Source organism: Nomascus leucogenys, chromosome 3 (assembly GCF_006542625.1).
Source record: "Nomascus leucogenys isolate Asia chromosome 3, Asia_NLE_v1, whole genome shotgun sequence".
NCBI classification, from domain to species: domain Eukaryota; kingdom Metazoa; phylum Chordata; class Mammalia; order Primates; family Hylobatidae; genus Nomascus; species Nomascus leucogenys.
Genome location: NC_044383.1, coordinates 75,777,637 through 75,791,820, shown reverse-complemented (window position 1 = coordinate 75,791,820; position 14,184 = coordinate 75,777,637). Strand labels below are relative to the sequence as shown.

The window sequence follows — 14,184 nt, the reverse complement described above, 5'->3', positions numbered from 1 at the left end:
ATAAAGGGGATATCACCACCGATCCCACAGAAATACAAACTACCATCAGAGAATACTACAAACACCTCTATGCAAATAAACTAGAAAATCTAGAAGAAATGGATAAATTCCTCGACACATACACCCTCCCAAGACTAAACCAGGAAGAAGTTGAATCTCTGAATAGACCAATAACAGGCTCTGAAATTGTGGCAATAATCAATAGCTTACCAACCAAAAAAAGTCCAGGATCAGCTGGATTCACAGCCGAATTCTACCAGAGGTACAAGGAGGAACTGGTACTATTCCTTCTGAAACTATTCCAATCAATAGAAAAAGAGGGAATCCTTCCTAACTCATTTTATGAGGCCAGCATCATCCTGATACCAAAGCCTGGCAGAGACACAAACCAAAAAAGAGAATTTCAGACCAATATCCTTGATGAACATTGATGCAAAAATCCTCAATAAAATACTGGCAAACCAAATCCAGCAGCACATCAAAAAGCTTATCCACCATGATCAAGTGGGCTTCATCCCTGGGATGCAAGGCTGGTTCAACATACGCAAATCAATAAATGTAATCCAGCATATAAACAGAACCAAAGACAAAAACCACATGATTATCTCAATAGATGCAGAAAAGGCCTTTGACAAAATTCAACAACCCTTCATGCTAAACACTCTCAATAAATTAGGTATTGATGGGACGTATCTCAAAATAATAAGAGCTATCTATGACAAACCCACAGCCAATATCATACTGAATGGGCAAAAACTGGAAGCATTCCCTTTGAAAACTGGCACTAGACAGGGATGCCCTCTCTCACCACTCCTATTCAACATAGTGTTGGAAGTTCTGGCCAAGGCAATTAGGCAAGAGAAGGAAATAAAGGGTATTCAATTAGGAAAAGAGGAAGTCAAATTGTCCCTGTTTGCAGATGACATGATTTTATATCTAGAAAACCCCATCGTCTCAGCCCAAAATCTCCTTAAGCTGATAGGCAACTTTAGCAAGTCTCAGGATACAAAATCAACGTGCAAAAATCACAAGCATTCTTAAACACCAATCACAGACAAACAGAGAGCCAAATCATGAGTGAACTCCCATTCACAATTGCTTCAAAGAGAATAAAATACCTAGGAATCCAACTTACGAGGGATGTGAAGGACCTCTTCAAGGAGAACTACAAACCACTGCTCAATGAAATAAAGAGGATACAAACAAATGGAAGAACATTCCATGCTCATGGGTTGGAAGAATCAATATCATGAAAATGGCCATACTGCCCAAGGTAATTTATAGATTCAATGCCATCCCCATCAAGCTACCAATGACTTTCTTCACAGAATTGGAAAAAACTACTTTAAAGTTCATATGGAACCAAAAAAGAGCCCGCATCGCAAGTCAATCCTAAGCCAAAAGAACAAAGCTGGAGGCATCACGCTACCTGACTTCAAACTATACTACAAGGCTACAGTAACCAAAACAGCATGGTACTGGTACCAAAACAGTGATATAGATCAATGGAACAGAACAGAGCCCTCAGAAATAACGCCACATATCTACAAGCATCTGATCTTTGACAAACCTGACAAAAAAAAGCAATGGGGAAAGGATTCCCTATTTAATAAATGGTGCTGGGAAAACTAGCTAGCCATATGTAGAAAGCTGAAACTGGATCCCTTCCTTACACCTTATACAAAAATTAATTCAAGATGGATTAAAGACTTAAATGTTAGACCTAAAACCATAAAAACTCTAGAAGAAAACCTAGGCATTACCATTCAGGACATAGGCATGGGCAAGGACTTCATGTCTAAAACACCAAAAGCAATGGCAACAAAAGCCAAAATTGACGAATGGGATCTAAATAAACTAAAGAGCTTCTGCACAGCAAAAGAAACTACCATCAGAGTGAACAGGCAACCTACAAAATGGGAGAAAATTTTTGCAACCTACTCATCTGACAAAGGGCTAATATCCAGAATCTACAGTGAACTCAAACAAATTTACAAGAAAAAACAAACAACCCCATCAAAAAGTGGGCGAAGGACATGAACAGATACTTCTCAAAAGAAGACATTTATGCAGCCAAAAAACACATGAAAAAAATGCTCATCATCACTGGCCATCAGAGAAATGCAAATCAAAACCCCAATGAGATGCCATCTCACACCAGTTAGAATGGCCATCATTAAAAAGTCAGGAAACAACAGGTGCTAGAGAGGATGTGGAGAAATAGGAACACTTTTACACTGTTGGTGGGACTGTAAACTAGTTCAACCATTGTGGAAGTCAGTGTGGCGATTCCTCAGGGATCTAGAACTAGAAACACCATTTGACCCAGCCATCCCATTACTGGGTATATACCCAAAGGACTATAAATCATGCTGCTATAAAGACACGTGCACATGTATGTTTATTGTGGCACTATTCACAATAGCAAAGACTTGGAACCAACCCAAATGTCCAACAACCATAGACTGGATTAAGAAAATGTGGCACATATATACCATGGAATACTATGCAGCCATAAAAAATGATGAGTTCATGTCCTTTGTAGGGACATCGATGAAACTGGAAATCATCATTCTCAGTAAACTATCACAAGGTCAAAAAACCAAACCCGCATGTTCTCACTCATAGATGGGAATTGAACAGTGAGAACACGTGGACACAGGAAGGGGAACATCACACTCCGGGGACTGTTGTGGGGTGGGGTGAGGGCGGAGGGATAGCATTAGAAGGTACATCTAATGCTAAATGATGAGTTAATGGGTGCAGCACACCAACATGGCACATGGATACATATGTAACAAACCTGCATATTGTGCACATGTACCCTAAAACTTAAAGTACAATAATTAAAAAAAAGAAGGAAATAAGAAATTTAGGAAAATAATTTAATGTATATACATCTCTATATTTTATATTCTTTTTTTTTTTTTTTTTTTGAGACAGGGTTTTGTACCGTTGTCCAGGCTGGAGTGCAGTAGTGCAATCAAAGCTCACGGCAGCCTTGAACTCCTGGGCTTAAGGGAGCCTCCCACTTTAGCCTCCCAAGTGGCTGGGATGACAGCTGCGTGCCACTATGCCCAGCCAATTAAAAAAATTTTTTTTTGTAGAGGCAGAGGTCTCGCTATGCTGCCCAGACTGGTCTCAAACTCCTGGCCTCAGGTGATCCTCCCACCTCAGCCTTCCAAAGTGCTGGCATTATAGGCATGAGCCACTGTGCCCAGCTCCTTTTTTTCTTAAGATGTTGGTTTCTTTTCTTGATCCTTCTTTGAGTTTCATACTGGGTTTTTTATTTTTGTGTATTCATGAAACCTTTGTAAAAAATTGAGATATACTTTATATACCATAGTATTTGCTCTTTTAAAGTACAGAGCTCAATGGATTTTAGTATATTCACAAAGGTGTGCAATTATCACCACTGTTTAATTCCAGGGATTTTTTTTTTTTTTGAGACAGGGTCTCAGTTTGTCACCCAGGCTAGATCGCTGTGGTGTGATCTCAGCTCACTGCAGCCTCAGCCTCCTGGGCTCAAGGGATCCTCCTGCCTCAGATCTTAGAGTAGCTGGGACTACAGGTGCGTGCCACCACACCTGGCTAATTTTTAGCATTTTTTTTTTTGTAGAGATGGGGTTTTGACATGTTGCCCAGGCTGGTCTCAAACTCCTGAGCTCAAGCAGTCCACCTGCCTTGGCCTCCCAAAGTGCTATGATTACAGGTGTGAGCTACCATGCCTGGCAAATTCCAGAACATTTTTATCACTCCAAAGAAACTACATACCAGTTAACAGTCACTCTCTATTTTCCCTTCTCTCTAGCCACTGGCAACCAGTAACTACTTTTTGTCTCTATGGATCTGTCCATTCTGAACATTGCATGTAAATAGAATCATACAATAGGAAACATTTTGTGTCTGTTCTTTCACTTAGTGTTATTATTTTCAGTGTTCATCCATATTGTAGCATGAATTGGTACTTTATTCGTTTTTTATGGCTGAATAATATTCCATTGTATTTTTTTTTTTTTTTTGAGACAGGGTCTCACTCTGTCACCCAAACTGGAGTGCAGTGGCACAATCGTGGCTCACTTCAGCCTCGAGCCACTGGGCTCAAGGGATCCTCCCACCTTGGTCCCCTAAGTAGCTGGAATTACAGATGCATGCTGCCATACCCAGCTAATTTTCAAAGTTTTTGTAGAGATGGGGTCTTACTATGCTGCCCAGGCTGATCTTGAACTCCTGGCCTCAAGCAGCCCTCCTGCCTCAGCCTCCCAAAGTACTGGGATTATAGACACGAGCCACCATTCCCAGCCTATATTCCATTGTACCGCTTTCTTTTCATCCATTCATGAGTTGATGGGTGTTGAGCAGTTTCTACTTTTGGGCTATTGTGAATAATACTGCTGTGAACATTCGTGTAGAAGTTTTTGCCTGGATATATGATTTCAATTTTTTTAGTATATTTGGAGGAGTGCAATTACTAGGTCATATGGTGACTGTATGTTTGATCTTTTTTTAAGACAGAGTGTCACTCTGTTGCTCAGGCTGGAGTGCAGGGGCACCATCTCAGTTCACTGCAACTGCTGCCTCCCAGGTTCAAGCGATTCTTCTGCCTCAGCCTCCCAAGTAGCTGGGATTACAGGTGCCCGCCACCATGTCTGGCTAATTTTTGTATTTTTAGTAGAGATGGGGTTTCACCATGTTGGCCAGGCTGGTCTCAAACTCCTGACCTCAAGTGATCTGCCTGCCTCGACCTCTCAAAATGCTGAGATTACAGGTGTGAGCCACCATGCCCAGCCTATGTTTGAGGAACTGCCAAACTGTTTTCCAAAGTGCACCATTTTGTATTCCCACCAGTGGCAATATGAAGGTTCCAGTTTCTCTACATCTTCACCAACACATGTTATTATCCATCATTTTGATTATAGCCATCCTAGTAGGTGTGAAGTGGGATCTCAATATGGTTTTTACTTGTACTTCTCTGATGGCTAATGACATGGAGCACCTTTTCATATGTGTATTGGCCTTTAGTGTCTCTTTGGAGAAATGTCTATTCACATCCTTGGCTCATTTTTTATTGGGTTGTCATTTATTGTTGAATTATAAGCATTCTTTTTTTTTTTTTTTTTTTTTTTTTTTGAGACGGAGTCTCGCTCTGTCGCCCAGGCTGGAGTGCAGTGGCGCAATCTCGGCTCACTGCAAGCTCCGCCTCCCGGGTTCACGCCATTCTCCTGCCTCAGCCTCTCCGAGTAGCTGGGACTACAGGCGCCTGCCACCACGCCCGGCTAATTTTTTTGTATTTTTAGTAGAGACGGGGTTTCACCGTGGTCTCGATCTCCTGACCTCGTGATCCGCCCGCCTCGGCCTCCCAAAGTGCTGGGATTACAAGTGTGAGCCACCGCGCCCGGCCTAAGCATTCTTTATATACTCTGGATACTAGACTCTTATCAGGTGTATGATTTGCAAATGTTTCCTCCCATTCTCTGTGTTGTCTTTTTACTTTTAAAATTTTTGATGAAGTCCAGTTTATCCATTTTTTTTCTGTTGTTGCTTGTGCTTTTGCTGTGATAGCTAAGAAACCATTGCCTAATGCAAGGTTGCCAAGATTTACACCTATGTTTCCTTCTTAAATAAAACATTTTGATTTAAGAGTTTTATAGTTTTAGCTCTTCAACTTAGATGTTTGATCCATTTGAGTTAATTTTTGTATATGGTATGACGTAAGGGTCTAAATTCATTCTTTTGCATGTGGATATACAGTTGGCCCAGCACCATTTGCTGAATGAGTCTTAGTTTTAATAATTGTTTTAGGTCCTTGATTTCATTTATTATAACAGCCCTATGAGATGTTTATTTTCATTATCAAGTCCATTTTGTAGATTTTGAAATTGAGTCTCAAAAGCTAAGTATCTTTTTCAAGGTCTGATAGTTTAAACCCCAAGTCTTACTGACTTCAGAGCCTAACACTGAACCACTGGTCTATACTTCCTTTACTTCTGTGAAATGTACACGCTCTTGGTCAATTAGGAAGGCTGCTTACCAATTAAGTGGTTTTCTAGGACTAAAGAACATTGTGGAATTAATACTGTATGTTTCAAGAACAAAGGAAAGAGAGAGCCCTACAGGGTTTTGAGCTGTTACACCAACTTCTTCTTCTTTTTTTTTTTTTTTTTTTGAGATAGAGTCTTGCACTGTCACCCAGGCTGGAGTGCAGTGGCATGATCTCGGCCCACTGCAAGCTCCGCCTCCCAGGTTCACGCCATTCTCCTGCCTCAGCCTCCAGAGTAGCTGGGACTACAGGTGCCCACCACCACGCCCGGCTAATTTTTTTGTATTTTTAGTAGAGATGGAGTTTCACCGTGTTAGCCAGGGTGGTCTTGATCTGCTGATCTCGTGATCCGCCTGCCTTGGCCTCCCAAAGTGCTGGGATTACAGGTGTGAGCCACCACACCCAGCCCACCAACGCCTACTTTTACCCAGTAATGCCTAATCCCTCTAGGACCCTTAGCAAAGGATTTTAAGATTGAATTTTTGTTACCAGGGACTGGTGTAGTGCTGGCCTCTAGAACTTTCTGTGAGGATAAGAATGTTCTATGTCAGGGATCCCCAAACCCTGGGCCACAGACCCGTACCAGTCTGTGGCCTGTTAGGAACTGCACTGCATGGCAGAAGGTGAGCAGTGGGGGAGCAAGCGAAGCTTCGTCTGTATTTACAGCCACTCCCCATTGCTCGCATTACTGCCTGAGCTCTGCATCCTGTCAGATCAGCAGTGGCATTAGATTCTCATAGGAGTGCAAACCCTGTTGTGAACTGCACATGTGGGGGATTTAGGTTGCACGCTCCTTGTGAGAATCCAGTGCCTGATGATCTGTCATTGTCTCCCATCACCCCCACATGGGACTGTCTAGTTGCAGGAAAACAAGCTCAGGGTTCCCGTTGATTCTACATTATGGTGAGAGTTATTTCATTATGTAGGACAATGCAATAATAATAGAAATAAAGTGCATAATAAATGCAACCTTCTTGAATCATCCTGAAACCACCCCACCACCCCACTGGTCCGTGGAAAAATTGTTTTCCACAAAACTGGTCCCAGGTGCCAAAAAGGTTGGGGACTGCTGTTTTGTGTCTGTGCTGTCCAATACGTTAGCCACTTGCTGGATGTGGCTGTTGAGTACTTGCCACGATGAAACTGAGGAACCCCCAAATTTTTATTGTGATAAAATATATATAACATCATAACATTTACAGTTTTAACCATTTTTGGCGGTGAGGGGCGCATAACAGTGTGACTGTTATGCGCCCCTCACCACCATCCATCTCCAGAATTTTCTCATATTCCCCCACCTGAAACTACATACCCATTAAACACAGAACTCCCCGTTCCTCTTTTCCCCCAACCCCTGAAAACATTCTGTGTCTATGAATTTGGCTTCTCTAGAAACCTCATAGGAGGAGGATTTGAATTTCTAATTTTAATCAATTTTAATTTAAATAGCTGTATTTGGCTAGTAGCTACCTTACTGGATGGGGGCCCTGAGCCAGGGTGGGCCTGAGAGATGTCTGCCTCTCACAAACTTTGCATCTGCTGTGTAACACAGTCCAAACCTGCGACGTCTAGTCCAAGGCCCATTTTCCAGGCCTTCGTGGCTTGGGAGAGTACTAGCCAGAGGAGGGTGACTGAGAGAGGCATAACTCACGTCAACAAGCATCTCTTTAGTGATGGCTTCTCAGAGAACAATATGGGTCCTGAATGCTCAGATCTGGATTCTGCTCCAGGAAATAAATCTCTCTTCACGCTCTTGAGTCCCTGCTTGTGATGTGGCATTATATTGGTGTCTGGCCCCTGGGATGGTGTGAGAAGTGGCGAGACTGTATTGTTGAGTGTTTTGCACTTAGCAAAAGCTGTCCCCTTTGCCTGGTGGGAAGTATAGACCAGCGGTTAAGTGTTAAGGCTGTGAAGTCAGCAAGACTTGGGGTTTAAGTGGAGGGATGCAGTTAGCACGCTCTTTGGAAGAGTGGCATCATCTGTGAATCATAAATCACATTTGAGGTGGAAGTGAAACTCCTCTAATTAACCGCTGTGAAAGCGTCTCACCTTCATTCTCATTTTGTGGTTTCTCCAGTTCTGGACTTCAGTGACCCCTTCAGCACTGAAGTGAAGCCGAGAATCCTGCTCATGGGCCTGAGGAGAAGCGGCAAGTCGTCTATTCAGAAAGTTGTCTTTCACAAAATGTCTCCCAACGAAACACTGTTCTTGGAGAGCACTAATAAGATATGCCGAGAAGATGTTTCCAACAGCTCCTTTGTCAATTTTCAGATTTGGGACTTCCCAGGACAGATTGACTTTTTTGACCCTACGTTTGACTATGAGATGATCTTCCGGGGAACAGGAGCACTGATATTTGTCATTGACTCCCAGGTAAAGCTCAGAGTGTCAGGGATATGATGGCCTGGCCGGTCCCCTCCACCCCACCCCATGTTTTTGGTTTGGTTTTTAAACTCTGGAATAGGCCTTTCTACCAAACAAGTGTTTCTTGGTCAGGGCTCTCAGACTTTGCCAAAGATAAAAGGCTCCAGCCGTGACCAACAATCAAACCATTGAGCATTAGGGAACAATTGACACTTCAGCAAATCATACCTGATGGAGGGGCCCATTCATGCCAAATATGTCATGCCCACTATGGTACCGTTGGCCAACATCTACAAAAGATCACAGGTTCTCTTCAACAAAAACATGTATATAAATTTACATTTTAAACTGTTTATTATTTCCTATGAAGATAAAGTTCTAGGTGTGAAAATTTTTCTTCTGAAACAAATTATTATAATTATTGCTTAAGATAATATAATTATATTATGTATTTTATAGATGATTATTACATATAAAAAGTAAAATTTGAGATAAATATCCCTCTTAAGAAGATGGATATTTGATATTTTTTCCACTTCATGTATCCATGCTTGAATAAGACAATATTTGGCATCAGTTCTATTTTTGTTTTCTGTTTATATAGTTATAAGCACTGAGAAACTTTATTCACATAAGTAAGTAGGTGGATATGAGGTGAGTTTTATTGTAGCATTCATCCTGCTATTCAGATTCCTTCCAAGTTATATCCCCTAAATTACCAAGTTTTCTACCATGAAAAATTATTTTTAGTAGTTTAACAACAGGCTTCTGGAGTAGGTTCTCCTTTCACTTTGTTGGAAGCAAAGAATTGGGAACCCGTTTCCTATGCTTTGAAGAGCCCCATTCCCAGTCGCGCGTCATTCCCTGTGTCAGGTTCTTTTCTAGCATTCCACATTGGCTCCTTGGCAATCTGGGTTTTTAATATCCTGGGGCTTTTCTACTGTAGTTGGTGTAAAGGGGAGGCAAAGGGAGACAGCAGGACCACAGGTGCGTGTCAGGCAGATACATTTTAGGAAGGGGAGGTGCAGCAGGATAGGGGCATTGGTGCTTTCCAAACTATCCATGTCTGGGGCTCTTAGAAAATGCCCATGACATATGGCCCAGCCTGAAGGCTCCCCAAGGGCTCTCTTTTGCAGCTGGGGGGAAATAAATGGCATCAGCCCTTCTTGACATGCGCTGAACCAACTCTGAGGTTCAGGTTGTGCCCTTTTCCTGGAACTGTGGACCCACAGTGAGACAGGTTGGCCAGCTGCGGGTGTGCATTGCCCCACTAAGCACACCCGGCCCTTGTAGGAGCACCAGAGCTGTTAGGGCTGAAGTGTTACAAAGACTATTCCCGATAATATCATTCTGAGCCCATGCTCGAGAACCATCCTCTGAGTAGACTCCCCATGCCTGAGAGGATTGTAAGTTCATTCAGGAACTAGGTGCCTGTTTAATAATAATAACAAAATTTTCAACTAAGCCTCTCAGTTCCAAGTGGCTGCATTTGTGTACATGTATGGCTGTGGGAGCATGGCCAATGGTTAGAAGGGTTCTTCCTTTCCTTTTTAGTAGGGGTGCGGAGAAGGGAGACTTCAAATCCAATGCCTGATCTGTGATCAGCAGTTTACTCTCTTCCCATGGGCCTACCCAGAAACGCGTGTGTTAGCTGCACCACGTCCAGGGCCTGCTGCTGTCAGCAGCTGCTTTCCTGACTGTCCCACTTGTACTGACCTGTTTTCTGGCCCATCTGTGGTCTTGGCAGTATCCCCTGCCTTACTGTCTCAGGTCTGCCAGCACCATAAATTAGGGAGCTTAGAGCTCAAGGGGAGCGGATGGGGTGTGTGCACGCTGCTGTAGGGAAGGGGAGGCTCCAGGGTTGTCATGCTCATCTCTCTCTTCTAAGCTCCATTTTTCTCCCTAAGTCACACAGCAGCTGTTTCTGTAGTTGTTGAACTGGGTAGCTGTTGAACTGGGTAGCTGTAGTAGTCCTACCCATGGGTGAGTAGATTTCCAACCAGATGACTCATCATTTCAAGACAATGGATTAGTAAGTACTTACTTAAATACCACGTTGTGCTTACATAGCAATTTGCATTTATGGGAATTCAAATTTACAGTGTAATGTATTTTAGGTGTTTCTAATGTGGTTATAATGTGGCTAAAATAGGTACATCTGCCTATTTTTAAATTGAAGGCAGACCTTCAATTTAGATTGGTAAATGTGTTTTTTATTTTAATTTTGTTTCTTGAAGTTTTTTTTTTCTTCCTCAGACGAGGTCTCACTATGCTGCCCAGGCTGGAGTGCAGTGGCTATTCACAAGTGTGATTATAACCCACTACAGCCTCAAAGTCCTGGGCTCAAGTGATCCTCCTGTTTCAACCTCCCAGGTAGCTGGGACTACAGATGCATGCCACTAACCTTGGCTCTTCTCTTGGGTGTTTTTTGTGGGGCAGAGAAAGATATAGGAATGTTTGAGAAGTTCATTTTTTAAAGGTATACTTTTTTTTTTTTTTTTTGAGATGGAGTCTCGCTCTGTCGCCTAGGCTGGAGTGCAGTGACGTGATCTCGGCTCACTGCAAGTCCGCCTCCTGGGTTCACGCCATTTTCCTGCCTCAGCCTCCCGAGTAGCTGGGACTGCAGGTGCCTGCCACCATGCCCGGCTAATTTTTTGATTTTTAGTAGAGACGAGGTTCCACCATGCTAGCCAGGATGGTCTCGATCTCTTGACCTCGTGATCCACCCACCTCAGCCTCCCAAAGTGCTGGGATTATAGGCGTGAGCCACCGCGCCCGGCCTAAAGTTATACTTTTTAAAAAGAGAAGGCTGGGCACAGTGGCTCATGTCTATAATCCGAACACTTTGGGAGGCCAAGGCGGGAGGACCACTTAGGCCCAGAAGTTTGAGGCTGCAGTGAGCTATGATTGTGCCACTGCACTCCAACCTGGGTGACAGAGCAAGACCTTATCTCAAAAAGAGAAAACCACACACAAAAATAAACAGTAGGAAAAGCATTGTTGAATGCTGTAATTTATTTAAAATAAGGAATAATTAAATAAGCAGTTTCAAAACCTAGTATACTTTTCTGTTGGAAGCAGAGTGTAAAAATCATGTTTGCAGGAACCTTTGTGGGATGTGATTAGAAGCACTGACAGGAAAATCAAAACTTTAGGGAAGTGTCTCCACAGCACTTGAGTGTCCTTTCCTTTCTTTCTTTCTTTCTTTTTTTGAGATGGAGTCTCACTGTGTCACCAGGCTGGAGTGCAGTGGTACGATCTTGGCTCACTGCAATCCCCACCAACTGGGTTCAAGTGATTCTCCTGCCTCAGCCTCCTGAGTAGCCACCACACCCAGCTAAGTTTTATATTTTTAGTAGAGACAGGATTTCACAATGTTGGCCAGGATGGTCTTGATCTCTTGACCTCATGATCCACCCGCCTCAGGCTCCCAAAGTGCTGGGATTACAGTCATGAGCCACTACGCCTGGCCCCTTCCCTTTATTTCTAAGCAGTGCTATTTTGTTCTCACTCCTCAGATTTTTATTTTTTGTTCATGAATTCCTTACAGTCACAGGATTCCCAGATAAATTTATCCCCCAGGAGTAAATATGTCCTCACAGAATGTCATAAAATAAAAAAGAATGAAAGCAAGAGTGGTTCCCATGATCTGTGGTGACACCCCAGCCCCATTCCCCAGCCTACAGAATGCACCATATCTCCTGAAGCCATTGCATGTGTGCCTGTGGATCCAAAAGAGAGTTTCTTCTTGACCTGTGCTGGTGCTTGTGACCTGCCCGTAATCCCCAGATCTAATTTCAGAGTATAAACTATGCGTTGTATTTTACCTTAATTTTTATTTGCCAAAGAAAGTAATAAACAATGGGAAAAATCACCTGCAATCCCTCTGTTCTAACCAACCAAGTATTTTCTTTTTTTTAGTCCTTGTAGCTACATGCTGCTTTTTCAGTTAGTTGGTAATCAGACCATTTTATATGCTTGGCAGGGAGGTTAGAGTAGCAATTTCCAATCTTTGGAGATGTGATGCTCCCTTGACATTGGGTAGTTTTGCTCACAGACATGTTCCCTTAACTCCCCTCCTCAGTTAAAGACAGCAATAACACTTTTCTTGAGGTGTAATTTACATGCAATAAAATGCATTCATTTTAAGTGTGCAGTTCAACAGGTTTGACAAATGTGTACACCGTGTAACCACCCCTCCTTCAAGATATAGAATATTTCCACCACCCCAAAGTTTCCCTTGTGCCCTTTCTCAGGTGGTCCCCTGAAATAAATGCTCAGCCCCAGGCAGCCACTGAAGTGCTGTCACTTTAGCTTGCCTTTTCTAGAATTTCATCTATGTGGAACCATACAGTAATACCTTTAGTTTTTAATGCTTAATCTGCTGACCCAGCATCAGACATTTGCCTTTCATTTAATTTAAACTTTTTTTTTTTTTTTGAGACGGAGTCTTGCTCTGTTGCCCAGGCTGGAGTGCAATGGCGTGATCTTGGCTCACTGCAACCTCCGCCTCCCAGGTTTAAGCAATTCTCCTGCCTCAGCCTCTTGAGTAGCTGGCATTACAGGCATGCGCCACCATGCCCAGCTAATTTTTGTATTTTTTTAGTAGAGACAGAGTTTCACCATGTTGGTCAGGCTGGTCTCGAACTCCTGACCTTGTGATCTGCCTGCCTTGGCCTCCCAAAGGGCTGGGATTACAGGCGTGAGCCACCGCACCCGGCCTCATTTTATTTGATTTTTACAGACAGGCTCTCACTCTATTACCTAGGATGGAGTGCAGTGGCACGATCATAGCTCATTGTAAACTCAAATTCCTGGGTTCAAGGAATTCTCTTGCCTCAGCCTCCGAGTAGCTGGGACTACAGGTGTGCACCACCAAGCCTGGTTAATTTTATATATATATATATATATATTTCTAGAGATAGGGGTCTCACTGTGTTGTTCAGGCTGGTCTTGAACTCAAGCAGTCCTCTCCAGTAGGTGGGATTATAGGGGCAAGCCACTGCTCCCGGCTTTTGTCCTTTATTCTAAACAACTCTGTAGAGTGTGAAGGATGGGAAGGACTCCATTCGTGGTTTTTCCCTCTTCATAGTTTCCTATTTGTATAATTAATATTTGATTTACCTAGAGACTAGGGATACATTTTTATTGATGTTTGGAGCAGAAGAATGCCAGAAAACACCCCCAATTATATTGGCTTTCTGTTTTTTCCAGGTTTGGAGGCATAAGTGGTGGGGCAGAGGGGGAAGGCATTTAGATTCTGTCCTACAGATCTCTTTCCTTTTTTTTTTTTTGCTATAAAAACAAGACCTGTTCACACCCTTCAAATTGGCAATAAGAGATCTGACACCACCAATTGTTGGTGAGGGTCTGAAGCATCAGATGCTGTTTACACACTTCCAGGTACAGTCAAGGCACTCCTACCTATGACTTGACAAGTCACCCTTCAGAGTAAGCCACATGTATATGAGACTGTACATATATCATTGTAATCACATATACATGGAAATATTTAATGTCCATCAGCAGGCAAATATAAATTATAGAGCATCCATAAAAGGAAGTTTTATAGAGCCATTAAAAGGAACTAATGCACTGTAGTTACGTACTACACATAACATTCAGCATAGGTGAATCTCACTGACATAGTGTTGAATGAAAAAGGCAAACTATAATATACATACAACTTAATATTTCTTTCCATTTTTAAACAATGTAAATGAATTCTATGTGATGTTTGGGGATATATATGTCTGTATTAATGTATACATGAGTGAGAA

General features: G+C 42.6%; 1 protein-coding gene across 1 annotated transcript in view; it reads left to right on the top strand.

Annotated features, from left to right (window-relative positions):
* Positions 1–14,184, top strand: part of RRAGD (Ras related GTP binding D) — a 53,752-nt gene that overhangs the window by 23,057 nt on the left and 16,511 nt on the right. Inside the window, exon 2 of the mRNA XM_003258332.4 lies at positions 8,118–8,413. Within this exon, the coding sequence (XP_003258380.1) occupies positions 8,118–8,413 (296 nt within the window). The remainder of the gene's footprint in view (positions 1–8,117; positions 8,414–14,184) is intronic.